We start from the raw sequence: 18829 nt of genomic DNA, 5'->3' as shown, positions 1-18829 counted from the left end.
CTACAGAGCTCAGGATTTCCATGTCTAAGGGTTATGGTCCTCATGCCTTTGGGCTACTTCAGTGCTAGGAAATCTCTGCTTAGGTTTTCAATTATTACTATTTCCCAAAAATACATTATCAGGGTCCCCCTAGCTATCTGCCTTACAGTATTAGGATATATACTAAATTCTCAACTGTTCTATTGCTTTATATTTTCAGCAATGACTACAGAAGATAATCCCTCACTGTGGGGTTTCGGAACAACAAAAACGTTTAAAATTCCCGTCGAACATTTGGATTTCAAGTACATAGAGAAATGTTCCAATGTTAAGCATCTGGAAAAAATTCTCTGTGAGCTCCGGTAAGCATTTAAAATCATCTACGTTCAGTCTGCCAATGATGAAAGAACAGGAGACTTAGCAAACTCAGAAATTTAGAAAACTCAGAAACGTTAGAAATTTAGAAAACTCAGAAACTTTACTGTGTTTGGCATATTGAATACTCTCGGTAGCTTGCCGGGCTCTCCGAGAGGGGCGGAGGAATCGAACTCGGGTCGGCCATGTTGGCCTCTTTAGAAATATTAGCACCCGTTTTCAAATATTGAGGCTGTTTTTGTTGTTGTCCCATCTAGAGTCTGTTGCTGACTCTAGTCTGAGGTTGTTTCTGCAATCTTGTTCAATGAGTTTGTTTGCCTCTTGAAGCCAGCAGTGGAGAGCCAAGTTTCGGGGAGAAACAGCGTTCATCGGGTCCTAGGAACTTGAAAAGATTGGGGCTGGAGTGATACTACAGCTGGTTGGGTGTTTGTCTTACACGTGATTGACCTGGGTTCGATTCCCAGCATACCATATGGTTCCCCAAGCACCCCCAGGAGTAATTCCTGAGTGCAGAGTCAGGAGTAACCCCTGAGCATCATCGGATGTGACCCAAAAAACACTGTAGCACTGTCGTCCTGTTGTTCATCGATTTGCTCGATCGAGTGGGTACCAGTAACGTCTCACAACAAATTCTGAGACTTGCTGTTACCGTGTTTGGCATATCGAATACGTCATGGGTAGCTTTCCAGGCTTTGCCGGGCGAGCGAGATATTGTCGGTAGCTTGGAGGCTCTCCAAGAGGGACGGAGGAATCAAACCCAGGTCAACCGCATGCAAGGCAAATGCCCTACCTGCTGTGCTATTGCTCCAGCCCACCCAAAAAGCAAAAAAAAAAAAAAAGGAAAAAGAAAAGATGATGGTGCATTTGCTGTCGCCCCAAAACCACTTTGCTCTCAGGCAGGGGCTTGGAGCTTTTAGGGTCAGGGGAAGAAGTGAACAGTGCCAAAAGAGGGGGTGATGGGCTGGTGAAGAGGGTCCAGACACAAGGTCTCTGAGTGGGCAAACAAGGGAGGAAATAAATGAATGTCAGTAAGCAATAAGCCAGAGAGAGCACAGCCTCCACTGAGCTGGGCAGAAATGGAATTTCTAGTGGCTGGATTGGGTGTTATTATCTGGTCCTTTTATCTCGGTTGTTAGGCCACTCCGGATGGTGTAAGGTATGCAAGGAAAATGCCTTTCCCCTCTTCTGTCTCTCTCTTCCCCACCTCCTCTGCCATTTTCTTCTATCCATGTAGCAGGGGGTGGGAGAGGATGGGGGAATGGGGGTGCGTCAGGAGCAGAAACTTCTCCTTGGGAAGTAAGCAGGATGTCTCACATTCCATCTCACATCTAATTACCATTTGTAACTATCCCCCCCACCCCCAACTCTCGCAGTTTCTAAGGCCTGAAAGGTGGTATAGAGGTTAAGGAGCATGCCTGTATGTGTTCGGTTTCCTACCCCCAACATAGTCCCCAAGCATCTCTCACTGGGGGACTGAAGTGGTAGCACAGTAGGTAGGGCATTTGCCTTGCACATGGCTGACCTAAATTCGATTCCCGGCATCCCATATGGTCTCCCCAAGCACCACCAGGAATAATTCCTGAGTGCAAAGCCAGGAGTAACCCCTGTGCATCACCAGGTATGACCCAAACAACAAAAACATCTCTCACTGGGAAGGGCCCTCCTGAGCAATGTTTGCCCCCTCCCCAAAACTAAATAATTTAAAGAACAAAGGAAGACACATAGAGAGAGATAAGTACAGGTGGTAAGGCACTTACTTGCCTTGCATGTGGTCAACTCAAGTTTAAATCCATGGTACCACATGTGATCCCCCAACCAATGTCAGGAGCGACCCCTGGCAGAGTCAGGAGCAGTGCCATAGTACCGCCAGGTGTAACCACACTAAAAAACAAAAAGCAAAAGTCTTTATTTCGCACCTATATCACCCATTTTAATTGTCAATGTTTGCGTGATTATGGCTTATAATAGTATAAGTACGGTTTTTGTTGTTATTGTTTTGTTTGAAGGGCCACACTGGGCCATGCTCAGGGCTTACTCCTGGCTCTGTGCTCAGGGATCACTCCTGGCAGGGCCTGGAGACCATATGGGATGCCGGGGATCAAACTCATGTCGGCAGCATGCAAGGCAAGCGCCCTCTCCACTGTGCTGTTTCTTCGTTCCCAGTATTAATATTGCTGAATGCATCCCGCACTCCTGCACCAGGCCTGCCGCCAGCATGCCTGTATCTCCACCCCGCCCCCAGCCCCTGCTCCTGCCACCCCCACTCACAGCCCTCACTTCCTTTGGCATGATGTAAGGGGTCGTTTCCGTCGGGCATTGACTATTTCCGGACTTTGTTTTTTTATACTCCACATACAAGTGAGTCTTACGAAGACAATGTTTATGAGAAACAGCCTCGTTCCTGACGCCCCATTCACTCTCAATGGAACGACCATCTCCGAATGCAACAGCTATGTGTACCTAGGTCGAGAGGTCAACATGACAAATGACCTGGCACCCGAGCTGCGCAGGAGAAAGAGAGCGTCTTGGAACGCCTTCAAGAACGTCGAAGAAATAGCTAAGAGGACGAAGAACCTCCGGCTCCGGGCACATCTCTTTGATTCCACTGTTCTTCCTGCATTAACATATGCCTCAGAGAGCTGGGCCCAACGCAAACAGGATGAGAACACTATTCAGGTCTCCCAAAGAAGAATAGAAAGAGCTATGCTTGGAATATCACGTTTCACACAAATGAGAGAAAAAATCCGGAGTTCCGACATCCGTCGACGATCAAGAATCAGGGACGCTGTCTCATTTGCCAAGGTGTCAAAAATCAGATGGGCTGGTCACGTAATGAGATTTAAAGACGACCGCTGGACTAGAGCTGTTACCGACTGGATTCCACGGAATGTCAAAACCTACCAGATGGTCAGACTTCTTCGTCAAGATCATGAATGATCCGTTTGAGGCTCTTCAAGTTCCCAGAGCGAACAGATGCCATTGGGCTACACTAGCACGCGACAGGGACAAATGGAGACGTTACTGGCACCCTCTTGAGCAAATCGACGACTAACGGGAAGTTAAGTGATTAAGTGAAGTGATACAAGTGAGATCAGTACATGTTCATCCTTCTCCTTCTGACTCAGTTCACTATACATGACTTCCTCCAGTTCCAGTCACGTTGAAGCAAACTGCAGGGTTCCACCCTCACCCTCCACCCCCACTAGCCCAGTGCTGTTTCATGGAGACTGCATTTGCATGTGTATGTGGAGTTTCTCTCTCTGCTCACCTCTCATTGGGCACTGTGTACTATTCAGATCTTAGCTACTGCATGATCTTAGCTATTGCACTCCACTGTGTGTAAAGGTGTGTCTATTTTTATGCGCTATTCATTTATAACTTTAAATGAACCTTATGTGCAAAATTAACATATATGTATGAAAGGGGGGTGAAAGTACTATTTGTTGTAATTTTTTGTGTGGGGAGCCCCACCGGCGGTGTGCAGGGCTTACTTTTGGCTCTGCACTCAGGGACCATTCCTGGAGGGCTTAGGGGACCATGTACGGTGCTGGGGTCTGAACCCAGATCATCCATGTGCAAGGCAAGCGTCCTTCCCACTGTACTATAGCTCCAGTCTCATCCCTGTAACTTTTAAAATGTGTGATGTGAGCCAGAGAGAACAAGATGGGCTAAAGAGCACATTTGCATATAGGAGGCCTGGTTCAGTTTCTAACAATGCATGGACCCCTGAGCACTGCTGAGTGATCCCGGAGCAGAGTAGCCCCCTGAACACTTGTTTTTGGCTGCTGACTCAAATGCAAATAAAAATGGAGGCTGGAGTGACAGAACAAAGAATAACATACCTGCCTTGCAAATTGTTGACTTGATTTTGATCCCTAGCTTCACATAGTAACGGGTCTCATTCCCCTGACCCTGAAAGAGCCTTCAATAAGGCACCATTGGGAAGGACGAGTAAGGAGTGGCGCCCGCTCGAGCAAGTTGATGAACAACGGGATGACAGTGATACAGTGACAGCATCTCATAAGGTCCCCTGAGATCTCCAGGAGTGACCCCTGAGCACAGATCCAGGAGTAAGATGGATGTGGGGACAAAAAGTAAATGAATAAAAATAAGTAAAACAGAATATTGAGTGGACATTGGTGTCTTTGGGCTCTCTCTTCCCCCTTTCATTGTAGCCCCTCCACTCCATGAAGGAACAGAAAATAATGAGGTTTATGTGGGCTGTGCAACACATCATAAGACTCTCCCGACCCCATTTTCCATAATTACCACATCATATTTGATGGAGTTCAGACAGTAGGCAACAAATCATAGAGGGATATATATATTCTTCTCGGCGAGCCTTGCAAGCTAACAAAGAGTATCTTGCCCACACAGCAGAGCCTGGCAACCTACCCGTGGGGTATTTGATGTGCCAAAAGCAGTAACAATGGTCTCTTTCCCCTGACCCTGAAAGTGCCTCCAATATTGCAGCATTGGGAAAGACAAGTAAGGAGAGGCTGCTAAAATCTCAGGGCTGGGGCGAATGGGGATGTTACTGGTGCCTGCTCGAGTAAATCCATGAACAACAGGATGACAGTGTTACAGTGATACAGTGATTTGGGTTGAGGGAGTGAGTAGGAGGTGGGGGAAGCCCCTGAGATCTTTGTGGAACCCCCGCATTTTTGATAGTTTCATCCACAGGTCTAGACAATCCACACTAAAGTGAAATTCTGAATTTTATGTAAAGGTCCGGCGAAGAAGGGTATTATCCTGAACTTACAGAACTCTGTGAAAAGCGCCTTCAAAAATTGGCCCCTCAGAGTCGAGCTCTGCGGAAAGACAAGCCAGCAGCAACTGCGTCCAGTTTTACTGCAGAAGAGTGGGAGAAAATTGACGGGGATATAAAGGTAGAGAACATGCCACCCGGGACCCACTGCCCTTCCCTGACAGTCCAGCCTTCTGGGGCTTGGGGACACGTGGACATCTGCTTCGCTCACTTGAAACCCCAGGCCTCTTGCTGTCACAGTGACTTTTTAGTAGTCACTGTCACTGTTACTGTCCTCCCGTTGTTCATCGATTTGCTTGAGCGGGCCCAGTAACGTCTCCATTTTGAGACTTCTTGTTACTGTGTTTGGCATATTGAATACGTCACGGGGAGCTTGCCAGGCTTTGCTGTGCGGGTGAGATACTCTTGGTAGCTTGCCGGGCTCTCCGAGAGGGGGGAGTAATTGAACCTGGGACAGCCAGGTAGGCCGCGTGCAAGGTAAATGCCCTACCCGCTGTGCTATCGCTTTTTAGTAGTAGCTGGGTCGGAGTGATAGTCCAGCAGGGAGGGCGTTTGCTTTCCTTCGGCCATCCCGGGTTCAATCCCTGGCATCCCATATGGTTCCCCAAGCACTGCCAGGAGTAATTCCTGAGTGCAGAGCTCCTGAGCATCCCCTGGTGTAACTCTCTGTCTCTCCCTCTCCCTCTTTCCTTCTCTCCCTCTCTCCTCTCTCTACTCTTCTCTCTCTGTTTTGGGGCCACATCTGACAATGCTCAGGGGTTATTCCTGATTCTGTGTGTAGGAATCACTCTTGGCAGGCTCAGGGGACCTTATGGAATGCCGGGGATCCCAGCAGGTGGCTGTGTGTAGTCCCACTTGCTGTCCTGTCGCTCTGGTCCCTGGCTCAGTAGCCTCGCACTGAGAGACGTCCTCTTGAGTCCTCTTCAAATAGGCCCCAGGAGAAAGCAACAAACCATATCCTTTTTTTGTTTGTTTAGCTTTTTTTGGGTTACACCAGGGGATGCTCAGGAGCTCTGCACTCAGAAATCACTCCTGACGGGGCTCTGGGGTCCATTATCTGGGGTCCATACAGGGAGGTGGGGAGGGAAACGGGACCGACCACATGCAAGGCCTGTCACTGCTGTCTCTATCACTCGTGGCCACTTTGTTGGTTTCAAACTGTTGTTGTTTCCCTTCTTCTCAGAGCTGGGTGTCAGAAATTAAAAAAGAAGAAGGCAGAATCCAGTGCACTGAACCCGAAAGGGTCCTAGCGCCTCGTGGGGATGCACTCCCTCCCGTCCGCGGGGCCAGGCACTCTCTCTGCAACGGGAAGGTGGGTCTTTTGGGGGTGGGGGTGGACCTGGGGGTCATTCAGTAGAAGTGCTGTCTATATAATCCGGGGACCAGAGAGGAAGTTTTCCCCAGCCCCACCCACCAGCTGATTTTTTTTTCTTGAGTCACAGAAGGAATTTCGGGGCTAGAGCGATAATACAGTGGGTTGGCATTTGCTTTGCATCCAGTAGACCCTGGTTCAATCCCTGGCACTCCAAGTGGCCCCCTCCTCCAGGTTGGCCAAGTATTACTATCATCGCCCTCCCCAGGGTACTGCTTGGGAGCACTCTCCCCTTCCCAAAGAAACATTTGTGGGCTTCCTGACCATTGCTTTCCTCATCCCTTCTGTTACCTTCACTGTGCAGGTGACTGGGTGCCCCGACCCACGGGACTAGTCAATGTGGATAATCAGGAGAGGGTGCGCGAGTGGGGAAAAAAAGAGAGAGATATAGAAGAATGGGAGCAAGACAAGACTCTGATCAAGCTCCAAATTTATTTCTCCCAAGCTAGCTTTTTATAATTGATTACATGAGGAAGTGGGCAAAATGGGGAATTCACAAAGCACGCAGATATTCCATGAATCAGAGTGTGAGCCTAATGGCGGGCTCAAGGCAGTTATCCCTGGCGTAGCTCAGAAACTCACACAATGTATTTTAACATTTTTCCAAGAAGAGATTCATTCTTAAATCGAAGGTCAGGCTGTACTGACATTTTGGCTTCTGGCAACTGGGCGTGGTCACTTTAAGCCACCCAGCTGGTACTTGGTCAGGGGTGGGCAGGTGGCCCCCATGAGGTCATCATCCCAGGTGCCCTGTCACACAGGGAAAGCATGGGGCAGGGTGTGGTGGTCAGGGCGGAAGTCAGTTGTGCTATGTGAGCTAGTACCCGAGTCTTTTTTTTCTTTTTGGGTCACACCCAGCAATGCTCAGGGGTTACTCCTGGCTCTGCACTTAGAAATCACCCCTGATGGTGCTTAGAGGACCATATAAGATGCTGGAGATTGAACCCGAGTTGGCCGTATGCAAGGCAAAAGTCCTACCCACTGTACTATCACTCTGGCCCCTTGAGTCTTTTAAAAGATAGAATTAGTACAAGTTGGATGTCCATCATAAATTAATCGGCTCTAATGGAAGTCACATTTTTATTGCTGTCATGGAGTGTGGCTCACACACAGCAGTGCTCAGGGATTACCCTCAGTTAGCCAAGAATCAAACCACTGTCTGCTGCATGCAAAACTTCCCAGCTTCGAGTTTTAGAAGAAGGCATGTGGGGTTATAATGATAGTTTCATAAGTGCAAATCAGTCAAAATTATATCCTACATATCTAGTAAAATTTTAGGCATATATTCTTAAATTCCATAGATTGTTTCTGGAATTAACTATAACTTTTTTAAATTAAATTTATTTATTTTGAATACCCATCCCTCCACCAGTAACCATTTCCCACCACCACGGATCCCAGTCAGCCTCCCACCCCCCATTCCATCCCCATCCCGCCCTGCCTCTGTGGCAGGGCATTCCCTTTTGTTCTCTCTTTCCTTTTCGGCATTGTGGTTTGTAAAAGAGTTAAGCCTGATTTTCAGGGAAAAACGTTGGAGAATTTACGTTCCATTGACCACTTTATATATAAGAAGATGTCGCGTGGCTGCATAAGCGGCCGCGGCCACGCAGTTTGCAGTGAGAGTCCCAGTTCCTGCATAAGCGAGCTATGCTTGTAGAGGTTCATGGTCACCGGGGTTCCCTCTGGAGGAGGCGGGATGCGGCACCTACCCCATCTGGGACTTCCCGGTGATCTCGGCTCTCTTCGGGACCAGGAGCATTCTCGGAAGCTGTGGAGGCCCCCGCGCGGCCTTTCTTCTCCGTGGCTGTGTGCTGTAAAGATCTTTTTTTGGGGGGGGGGGGGGGTTGGGCCCATACCCTGCTATGCTCGGAGCTTACTCCTGACTCAGCTCAAGGGGTCACTCCTGATGGTGCTCAGGGGACCCTATGTGGTGCTGGGATAGAATCCAGGTTGGTTAGATGCAGGGCAAAAACCTTAACTCTTATCCTGTGACTTTGGCCTATAAATTTTAAATTCTTTTAGAACTTGCTGCATACTATTATGTTAATTACAATATTGGAGTTATGCCTTCAAGGATACCTATTTTTGTTATCCATTCTATTTGGTGTTTTGTGGTGTTTGCTACAATTTATTTGTTTCTTTCACCAATATTGCTGTTTCCTCCATGGGGTTCTGGTACTAAGTGCTCACCGCCAGGATGCCCGAGTTACCCATTTAGTGTTTCTAGCCAGTGCTTCACATTTAGGTGTGAACCCCATACTTCACATTCCCTTGCATCGGCCAATTCTTGCATTTACAGTGAAACCTACTAATTATGTGAAATATGATTTTGTTACAGGAAAAACATACTAAAAGTAAACCAGCTAAAAAGAAAATTCCAAGAGATTATGCAGAGTGGGACAAGTATGATTTTCCTTCCACTTCCCCCTCCACTCCACTCCCCTCCCCTCCCCTCCCCTTCCCTTCTCCTTTCCTTCTCTTTCCCTTCCCCTGCCCCTCCACTCCTTTCCCCTCTCCTTCCCCCCTTTCCTTCCCTCCCTTCTTCCCTTCCCTTCTCTTTTCTCCCCTCCCCTTCCCTTCCTTCTCCTTCCCTCCCCTTCCCTCTTCTCCCTTTCCTTCCCCTCTGCTCCCTCCCCTCCTTTCCCCTCCCCTTCCTTTTTGGTCACACACCCAACACTGCATAGGGGCTACTCCCAGCTGTATGCTCAGGGATCACTCCTGGCAGTGCTCTGGATATAGCGTGATGAAGGAGATCAAACCAGGCTACCTGCATGCAACGCCTGTGCACCACCTGCTGAGCTATCTCTCCGGCCTCCTACGCACTTTTCCTTTGTATATTTTCTTCTTTAAAAATTGTTTTGTTTTTGTTTTTAGTATATTGAGCTCTTCTTTGCCATAAACTACTGCATCCCTTTGTTTATAAGTGCAAACAAAAATTAATAATATTGAAATCCATATACCTACTCAAAGTTTTAAAAATTATTTTGAGTGAAATGGATTCATGTAATCACAGCATTCTGAATAGTTTACAACTGATTACTAATTCAACTTCTCATTAAATCATGTGTTTTCTAAGCAAGAATGCATAAGAATTGTCATTCAAAGTGCATTTTTGGAGCATGCTTCTGAAGCAACCATGATAATACAAGAATATCATTCCTAGATTTTATTTTCTTGCTTATATCATACTTTATAAAATGATTCTCCTTTCTTTTAAGATTTGATGTGGAAAAGGAATGTTCAAAGCTTGATGAAGATTACAAAGAAAAAACTGTGATAAACAACAAGTTGCATTTGTCTAAAATTGAAACAAATATAGACATAACAGGTAATTGGGGGCAAAATAAGAATAAATTCGTCTTGGGGCTGGAGCAGGTAGGGCGCTGGCCTTGCATGCAGCCAACCTAGGTTTGATCCTGGCATCCCATATGATCCCCTGAGCTCGCCAGGAATGATCCCTGAGTGCAGAGCCAGGACTAAGCTCTGAGCACCATCAGGTGTGGCCCAAACACAAAACCTAAACAAATAGAAGAAGTTAGTCTTTACATTTAAAATTATAATAAAATTAAAATTATAATAAAATCCCTTGCCACAGAAGACATTCTCTCAATGTTACCGATTTCCACTAAAAGTTCATGTATGCCAGAGTTGTGGTACACTAGTGGGACACCTGCCTGTAGCCATGAGGTGACGAATTTGCTCCTCAGTACCTGCCCACATACCTTTTGTGATCCCCTGTCCAGCCATGACAAAATGTGTAGCAACCAGCCTTGGAAGGGAATGCGAGGTGAGGAGGAAGTGTCACGATTTTCTCCTGGAATGGGTGACTTTCAACAAATTTAGCTATGTCCATTACTTAATTTCACACATAATATTTGTCATACTTCTATAATAAGAGTTTAAAATAAAGTCAGAGAATTACAAGGCCGCATATACAACATTCCACAATATTGGCATCCCAGTAGGAGCACGCCAAACTAAAGGAGAAAGTAACACAGAGGCCAGCTAAACTCAACACACACAAACAGTTACACAGAAGGCTCAACTAGTGACAAACAGCTTAAGAAATCCTCAGATAAAGACCGCACAAGCCCATGGTGAGATTTAACAATTTTCACAAATGTTCTTTTACTGAAATATTTTTGATAATCCCTTTAGCCATTTTGGTTGTTACAAGCAATATAAAATAAATTGCTGTGTGCCTGGTAAAAGGGCAGGCTTGGTGGGGGTGTTGGGGACAATGGTGGAGGGAAGGTCATCTAGATGGTGGGATGGGGGCTGAAACATCAAAAGCCTGTAACAGCTTATATTGTGAACAACTTTGTAAACCATGGTGTTTAAATAAATAAAATAAAATGGGGCCAGAGAGATAGTCCAATAGGTAAGGTGCTTGCTTGTCTTGCATGTGGCCTATCTGGGTTCAATTCCCAGGACTGTATATAGTCCTTGGATCCTGAGCACAGAGCCAGGAGTTAGCTCTAAGCACCATGAGTGTGTCCCCCCGAAATGTGTGTAAATGTGTGTGTGTGTGTGTGTGATAAACAGCAGGGCCAGAGAAATAAATCAGTGAGCTATAGGCTGAGGACATACTTGGGATGCAGGAAACCTAATTCAGTACCCTCCACACCTGGTGCTTCTCAGTACTACTCCTGGGTCTGTGTCCAGGGGCCATTCCTGACAGTGCCGGGGGAATGTTATGTGATGCTTGGGATCAAACCGGGGTGGGGGGGCACCTCACACAAGGCTATGCCTTAACCCCTGTGCTATCTCTCTGGGCCCTTAATTTAAAAAAAATTTTTTTTTTAAATCCTCTTTCTTTTTTTTCTAGATTCCTCTCCCATTGCCCTCCCTTTTTTTGTCTCCAAACCAAAAATAAAGCAGTTTTCATTTGAAGTCCATAGTGCAGAGAACCACTGAAGTAAACCAAAACCAATCATAAAAATCCCCAACCCCTGAGGTCCGGGTGGGCGCTGTGACCTCCATGTGGGAGCCGGAGCACTGGAAGGAAACACTCTGCACAGCACAAACAAAATAAGACAGAAATACCCAAGCCCCGAGAAGTGTGATGGATGACTGGATGCGAACTGGCAGGAAGGCCAAGGGTCGTGTCTTTCATCCTGCTAAGCCCATCCTGACCCTCTCATTGTGTATCGTCCCTGAGGCCCAGGGTCAGTTCTGAGGGCAGAGCCAGGAGTGGCCCCTAAGTACTGCCAAAACACAGGTGTGGCCAAAACACAGATTTCTCCCACTCCCACCCCAAAAGAAGTGTGAATGGTTGAAAAGCATGTCCTTACATTTAGAAAGCCTTTTGTGGATCACTTCATACTTGTGTCAGAAAATGCATTCCTACGGTGGAGAGGAAGTACAGTGGGGAAGGCACTTGCCTTGCAAACAGCTGGACTGGATTTGATCCCTGATGTCCTATTAGGGTCCCCCAAGACCCACTAGGAAGTGATCCTTGAATGCAGAGCCAGGAGTAAGCCCTGAGCACTGCCAAGTGTGGCCTCAAAGCAAAATAAATAAACAACAAATTGTGTGTGTGTGTGTGTGTGTGTTTGTTAAGCTGGAGCGATAGCACAGCGGTAGGACGTTTGCCTTACAAGTGGCCAACATGGCCGACCCGAGTTCGATTCCTCCGCCCCTCTCGGAGAGGGGCAAGCTACTGAGAGTATCTCGCCCGCACGGCAAAGCCTGGCAAACTACCCGTGACGTATTCGATATGCCAAACACAGTAACAAGTCTCATGATGGAGACGTTACTGGGCCCGCTCTAGCAAATCGATGAACAATGGGAGGACTGTGACTGTGAGGATCGTGTGTATTAAGCATTCTTTTAAAATTTCTCTTGATTTTTTTGTTGGTTTTATTTAGGGCTTTGGCTTCACTTAGCAATGCTAGGTGTGTGTTGCTGGAGATCAATCCTGGGGCTCTTGCATGTGCAGAGCATGTGCTTTGGCCCCATGAGAAACATCCCCACCTCCTAAGCACTTTTTTTTATTTTGGGGTCACACCAGAAGGGGGTTGCTCCTGGTTCTGCACTCATGAATTACTCCTGGCGGTGCTTGGGGTACCATAGGGGATGCTGGGAATCGAACCTGGGGTGGCCGCATGCAAGGCAAATGCCCTGCCCGCTGTCCTATGGCTCCAGCCCCATACTTTTTTTTTTAACACCTTGCAAGCTAATCTATATTTCTAGGCCTCACAGAGAAGGAGAGAGATGCTCTTGCTACCCGTGAAAGGGAAAAGGGCAATGAAGCTTTCCACTCTGGAGACTACGAAGAGGCTGTCATGTATTACACGAGGTGAGAGGATTCTGCTGGGCCTGAAGCTCTCCGTTTAAAGTTGATCGTGTTCCAGTTTAATTGGTGATAAGTAGTCTACCTCAGAACCATTCCAGGGACTTGTGATTTTTCTTTTCCTTTGTGTCGCCTTTATTGTTTTATTTTGGGAGCCACACCCAGCAGAGCTCAGCAGCTACTCCTGGACTGGTGCTCAGGATCACACCTGGCAGTCCTTGGGGACTGTGCTGGAACTATTTGCTGGAATCAAACCCAGGCTTTCTGCTTACAGAGTGTTGCTCCAGCCCACCGAGCCCTCTCTCTCTCTCGTCCCCTGCCCATTTTTAAAAAAATACTTTTCTCAGGTACATCATGCAGGATGTTTGCCTCACACACGGCCAACCTGGATTTGTAGTCCTTTGTAGTCCTGCCAGAGTGATCCTAAGCACAGAGCTAGGAGTCAGTCCTGAGCACTGCTGGGGATGCATCCCCTGGGGAAAAAATGCCTAAACCTGAGTTTCTCTCTCACCCCCGCCATAACTTTTTAAAATTCATATAAAGATTTTATTGAAGTAAAGATAGAAGGGGAAGAAATCTCCCATAGCAGAAGGGGGTCTCGTAAGAGTCACCCCCACTTTCGTCAGGGGACCTGATGGTCCTTGTTTAGTTTTTCTTTTGGTTTGAGGGCCACACCTGATGGTGCTCAGGGCTTTCTCCTGGCTCTGTGCTTGGGGGTCACTCCTGGTGGGGTTCTGGGGACCGCGTGTGGAAGCTGACTTGACCCCAGAGCAGGCCAGCACCTTCCCCACTGTGCTGTTGCTCTGGCCCCCTGATGCTCCTGTTTTTGCAAAGAAAATCGGCACTATCTGAATGCCCCACACAAAGTCCATTGAGCACGAAGGTCGATTCCACCTGCTTTCCTGGTGCTGGGGAGGAAAGCCGGGGACTCATGCAGCGAGGTCGCGCTCCAGACTCTCAGCCTCGTGGACCCACAGTGGAGGGGTTCAGAACGGGCCCGTGGTTACATGGCCTCCACCCAGTCCTGTCCTCCAAGGGCCCAGGTCACACAGCACCTTCTATCCACGGGCCCTGTCTGGTCCCCTGCCCTCTGCTCTTTTTCTACTTGAACCCTTATATAGTTTTTAGCTCTCAACCCATGCCTCACTTTTGTTTGGTTTTGGTTTTGTTTGCGGCCCCCGCTGGTGGTTCTCAGGGCTTACTCCTGGCTCTGTGCTCAGGCATTGCTCCTGTCAGGGCTCAAGTGCCTGCCCCCTGTACTATCCTATCACCTGGGCCCCTCACATCTCTTCCTGCAAGAAGTCTTCCAGACTAGGTTGCATTCCTGCCCTGCTGAATCACTCATTCCTGTGCCCAGTGGAGGGGCTCTTGCTTTGTTTTGTTTGGGCTCCAAGCTCTGAAGGGCTCCTTTGAAGTGGTTGGTATTCTCCCATGAACCATACCCCGTCCCTTAAAGGCCCTTCAGAGATCTCTTCTCTCCTTCAGAGAGCTTGCTGGAAATACAGTTTAAGTTTCTGTGACTGACTGACTGGACCATGAGCTCGCTAGGAGCAATCTGCTTATCAGCTTGGTTTTTGTTTTGTTTTTGTTTGGAGGCTACACCTAGCAATGCTCAGGGTATTCTCCTGGCTCTGCTCTCTGGGATCATTTCTGGTAGGCTGGGGGCAGGGGACCATATGGGATGCCTGGGAACAAACCTGGTTTGGCAGCAAGCAAGGCAACTGCCCTACTCACTGTACTATTGCTCTGGCCCAGGGTTTTTGTTTTGTTTTGTTTTGTTTTGTTTTAAATATTATCACCCATCCACAGCAAGGTTACTGGTTCATCATCAATGTTCCATAAATGCCAGTGCCAATATTTGAGCCTCCTGCATCTGTGGAAAGTAGGTAACTTCCAAAAACACTGGCAGTGGGCTACACCTCCCATGTGGTCTGGGGGACACATTTCTTTTTGCTGATCCCAGGGATAGAACCCAGGACCTTTGCACATGCAAATGTGTACTCTCTCAATGGGCCACGTCCTTTCCTCAGTGTTCTTTCGGGATATCTATGGGAATTGGAACTCAGGTCACTCCTAAAGCCTGAGTCAGCTGTAGACCTCTCAGCCAGATGTTAGCATCTCTGTTCACATAGCGATTTAGTACATTTGGGAGGAGAGTTTGTTTGGCGGCCACACCTGGTGTGCTCAGGGCTGATCCCTAGCTCTGCGCTAGGGAACTGTATGGGATGCTGGTGATCGAAACTGAACTGGCCATGTGCAAGGCAAATGCCCTCCCCTGTGTCCTATGGCACCAGCCCCTGATTTAGTACATTTTGCAATTTTTTAATGATGTTTGATGCTGCCAGTGATATGTTTTTTAAGGCCTTCCTTACAAAGTGTGCCCCATGCTAGAACAGCAGCACGGGGTTTCCTCATAGCTGCTGAGTCTGCTGAGCACGTCCCGTGTCCTCCGTGTCTTCAGGTGGCTTTTCCGGGATGTGTGCCCGGCTCCTAATCTCTTCTGAGAAGGCCCCTCAGCTTGGATTAGGGCCCACCTTCCTTACCTGCATCATTCTAATGATCTCCTTAAAGACTCCAGCCCAAATATTGGAACATTCTCCTAGTGGCACTGAGTTGATCAGTGGATGGTGGGAGCCGCTGCCTCTTTCTCCACTCACCCTGCCCTCACCTGCTGGGTGCCAACCCTCGTCTGTGTTTCAGGAGCCTGTCAGCCCTGCCCAGCGTGGCGGCCTACAGCAATCGTGCTCAGGCCCAGCTCAAGCTGGAGAACTGGAACAGCGCCTTCCTGGACTGTGAGAAGGTCTTGGAATTAGAGCCTGGAAACATCAAGGGTAAACCCTGTTCCTCACACTTTCAGATTCAGAGCACATGGGGCCGGAGAGATAGGCCAGTGGGCAGGGTGCATGCCGGGCATGTGGTTGACTGGGTTCAATCCCAGCACCTGCTAGAGTGATCCCTGAATGCAGAGTCAGGAGTAGGCCCTGAGCACTGCCAGGTGCAGCCCCCAAACCAAACCAAAGCAAAGTTACTGGGCCGGGGTGAAAGGTCAAAGGGCAAGACACAGACTTTGTGCCCTCGAGGCCAGGGTTCAACCCCCAGCAACCACATGGTCCTCTGGGCACCACCAGCAGTGACCCCTGAACACCACACCCGAGAGCTGCTGGGTGTGGCCCCAAATAAAACCAACCCATCAGTCATAAAATGAAAACACACATATTATTGCCCCCAAACCAGTAAATAGGCAGTAAGATAAAAATCCTTCAAATATATTCTGATTTCTTCGTGTGAATCATTACCTTCATAAAGTTGCCTAGGGGTCCAAGTTGGTACAACAGGGAGGGCATTTCCCTTGCAGGCGGCAGATCTGGGTTCAATCCCCAACATCCCATATGGTCCCCCAAGCACTACCAGGAAGGATTTCTAAGTGCAGATCCAGGAGTAACCCCTGTGCATTGTCATGTGTGGCCTGCCTCCTCAAAAAAAAAAAGCAAAACCATAAAGTTGCTTTAAATGTCAAGTTTAACTTGGATTATAAACCTCTATTTGCATTCAGGTAACTAGATAATCCCTGGGTAAGAAATACCACTTATCTATATTAATCTGTCTCAAGATTATCCTCAGTGTGGCAGGGTTTTTATCTTCCACTTTTCTTCTCTATTTGTGATCAGTATCAAAGGCAGGGCCTCATGCACCAGCCAGGCTTCCTCTCTGTGCCCAGCTTGGTTCTGTCCCGAACAATGATTTACTCTGCAGATTCCCATTGCATAATGGATAGGTAGGCCCAGGAACATCCATTTTCAGTATTCGATTGTTATCAGATGATACATTGAACCCAGCAAAAAAAAAAAAATCTGATGTAGATAAACCAACTGCTCCACTTTGACCCTAGCTGACTTGTTCATCAGAATTCCCCCCGTTGTTTGGGGGAAAATGCTTCCTTCTGATCATCGTAGAGGTTGCTAGGAAGACTTCACTCATGTCCCACATTCTGAGCCAGATGCAGGCCAAAGAGTGGAGTAATGTGGAAGAAAGGATTTTCTGTTTTTTTAAAAAAGCAAATGGAATGATCAGAAAGTGACATCTATACATGTGAAGTGATGAATACATTAGAAGGAGGAAAACATGACTGGTTAGTGAAAAGCTGCCCGTGATGGTCACACGAGAGGTGGAGGGTTCAGATACATCGTCCCTCTGGCCTCGGAGTAGCTGGCCAGGCCCCAGTGGCCAGGCTGTGTGCTGTGGTCTCTGTCTTCTCTTCTGTGTACTTAAGTGTCATCTTCTGTCCACACAGTGTAATGAAAAGGACTGTAGCCAAGTTTTGCCCAGTCTTCTGACACCCTAAATTGTCCGGTGCAACATGTAGTCATCCCCTGGAAAAATACATTTGACCCCTGATGCCATGTGTTTAAAAAATAATTTTTAATTTTGGTAAAAATTTCAGGTCTTCTACGCCGGGCCACGACATATAAACATCAGAACAAGCTTCTGGAAGCCAAAGAAGATTTAAACAAAGTGCTGGAAGCTAAGCCAGATGATCCACTGGCCAAAGTAAGCAGAAAAGGGACTTCCCAGCAGATTCTAGGGTTGGCACTCTTTCTTTGGGCTTGTGAGGAAAGGTCACCTCTGTCAACCAGAGAGACGGTCCAGGGGACTGAGGCACTTGCCTTCCATCCGGCTGACCCCGTTCCATCCCAGGCACCATATCTGCTTCCCTCAAAGCACCGCCAAGGGCCGCTCCTTAGCCCAGAGCCAGGCATCTTCCCTGAGCACTGCTCGCTAGATGTGACTCAACCCTCCTCCCCGCCACCATAGATAAAATGTCATCTTGCTAGATGCATGATGAGGATTAGCCACGGCTTTGGAAAGGGGTCGGTCCTATCCAAATAGGGAAGGAGAAAGCTGGCTCTTCCCTTGCCCACTGCCAGGAGCTGACTTGGGGACACACATTTCCCATTTATGTTGTCTTCGAGGTAGTGTGTCTTCGTTCAGTGCAGAGATGGACAGACATGCAAAGGACAGACACACAGAGCAGGAGGACGCCCCGACCAGAGAGAGAGAGAGAGAGAGAGAGAGAGGAGAGAGAAAGAGAGAGTGCGTGATGCTGGTGTGCCTAGCAGGACCACCACCTGTGGACTCCCTCACCAGGTCGGCTCACCCCATTCTGCACTTGGGGCCTCCAGACAAGAGGCCTCCCAAACCAGGCCTGGCCTGAGATTCTACAAGCTAAGTGAGCAGGCGAGGGGGACTTCCTCAACCAGATACAGGACTCAGCTGCCCCCAGATACAAAGCAAGCCAGTCAGCTGCTAGTTTACATCACTTCCTCTGGCTCGAAGGTCCCCTAGGGTTACAGGGGGTGACCCAAAATAATACCACACACTCGCTGACTTACATCACACTGAGAGGGCTGACGTCAAGGACCCCCTTTTTATAAGGACAGACAGTCACCCACCCAATATCCATTCCAACACGAAATATGAAGAACTGACAAACCTTTCTGTTTTTTTTTCTCTCTTTTTGGGTCACACCCAGAGATACTCAGGGGTTTACTCCTGGCTCTACACTCAGGAATTACTCCTGGCAGTCTCCCGGGTCAGCCACATGCAAGGCAGATACCCTACCCGCTGTACTATTGCCCCAGACAAACATGCTTCCTCCTGCAGAGGGAAAAACTTGTTGCCCACGGCTGTTTCCAGCATGGACCCACAATCCAGTCCTTAAAATACAGCTAGAGCAGCAGCAGTGACTACAGGGGCTAAGGCGCCCTATGTTTGGGGGCGTTGCTTTGGCAGGGCCAGAGGAGAATGTTGCAGGGGAGGGGAGGATGGGCTACACCTGGTGATGCTCAGGGCTTGTTTCCAGCTCTGTGCTCAGGGGTCACTCCTGGAAGTGCTTAGGGGACCAGATGGGGTCTGAGGATTGAACCCAGGTTGGCCGTGTGTAAGGCAAGCTGTACTCTCTCTGTCTCTGTCTCTCTGTCTCTCTCTCTGTGTCTCTCTGTCTCTCTCTCTCCTAATATCTTTATATTCTTGATGAACAGAA

The 18829-nt window shown here is 48.1% G+C and overlaps 1 protein-coding gene across 1 annotated transcript in view; it reads left to right on the top strand.

Annotated features, from left to right (window-relative positions):
• The first annotated feature begins 201 nt into the window (after positions 1 to 201).
• SPAG1 (sperm associated antigen 1) overlaps positions 202 to 18829 on the top strand; it is a 52551-nt gene continuing 33923 nt past the window's right edge. The window contains exons 1-8 of the mRNA XM_056110741.1: positions 202 to 341; positions 5084 to 5243; positions 6306 to 6434; positions 8833 to 8897; positions 9713 to 9822; positions 12690 to 12795; positions 15490 to 15620; positions 17231 to 17337. Coding sequence (XP_055966716.1) covers positions 202 to 341; positions 5084 to 5243; positions 6306 to 6434; positions 8833 to 8897; positions 9713 to 9822; positions 12690 to 12795; positions 15490 to 15620; positions 17231 to 17337 — 948 coding nt within the window. The remainder of the gene's footprint in view (positions 342 to 5083; positions 5244 to 6305; positions 6435 to 8832; positions 8898 to 9712; positions 9823 to 12689; positions 12796 to 15489; positions 15621 to 17230; positions 17338 to 18829) is intronic.

The sequence above is a fragment of the Sorex fumeus genome, unplaced genomic scaffold (assembly GCF_029834395.1).
Source record: "Sorex fumeus unplaced genomic scaffold, SorFum_2.1 ptg000002l, whole genome shotgun sequence".
Classification (NCBI taxonomy): Eukaryota; Metazoa; Chordata; class Mammalia; order Eulipotyphla; family Soricidae; genus Sorex; species Sorex fumeus.
The sequence above is the reverse complement of the archived record's forward strand: the minus strand, read 5'-3'. Positions and strand labels throughout refer to the sequence as shown.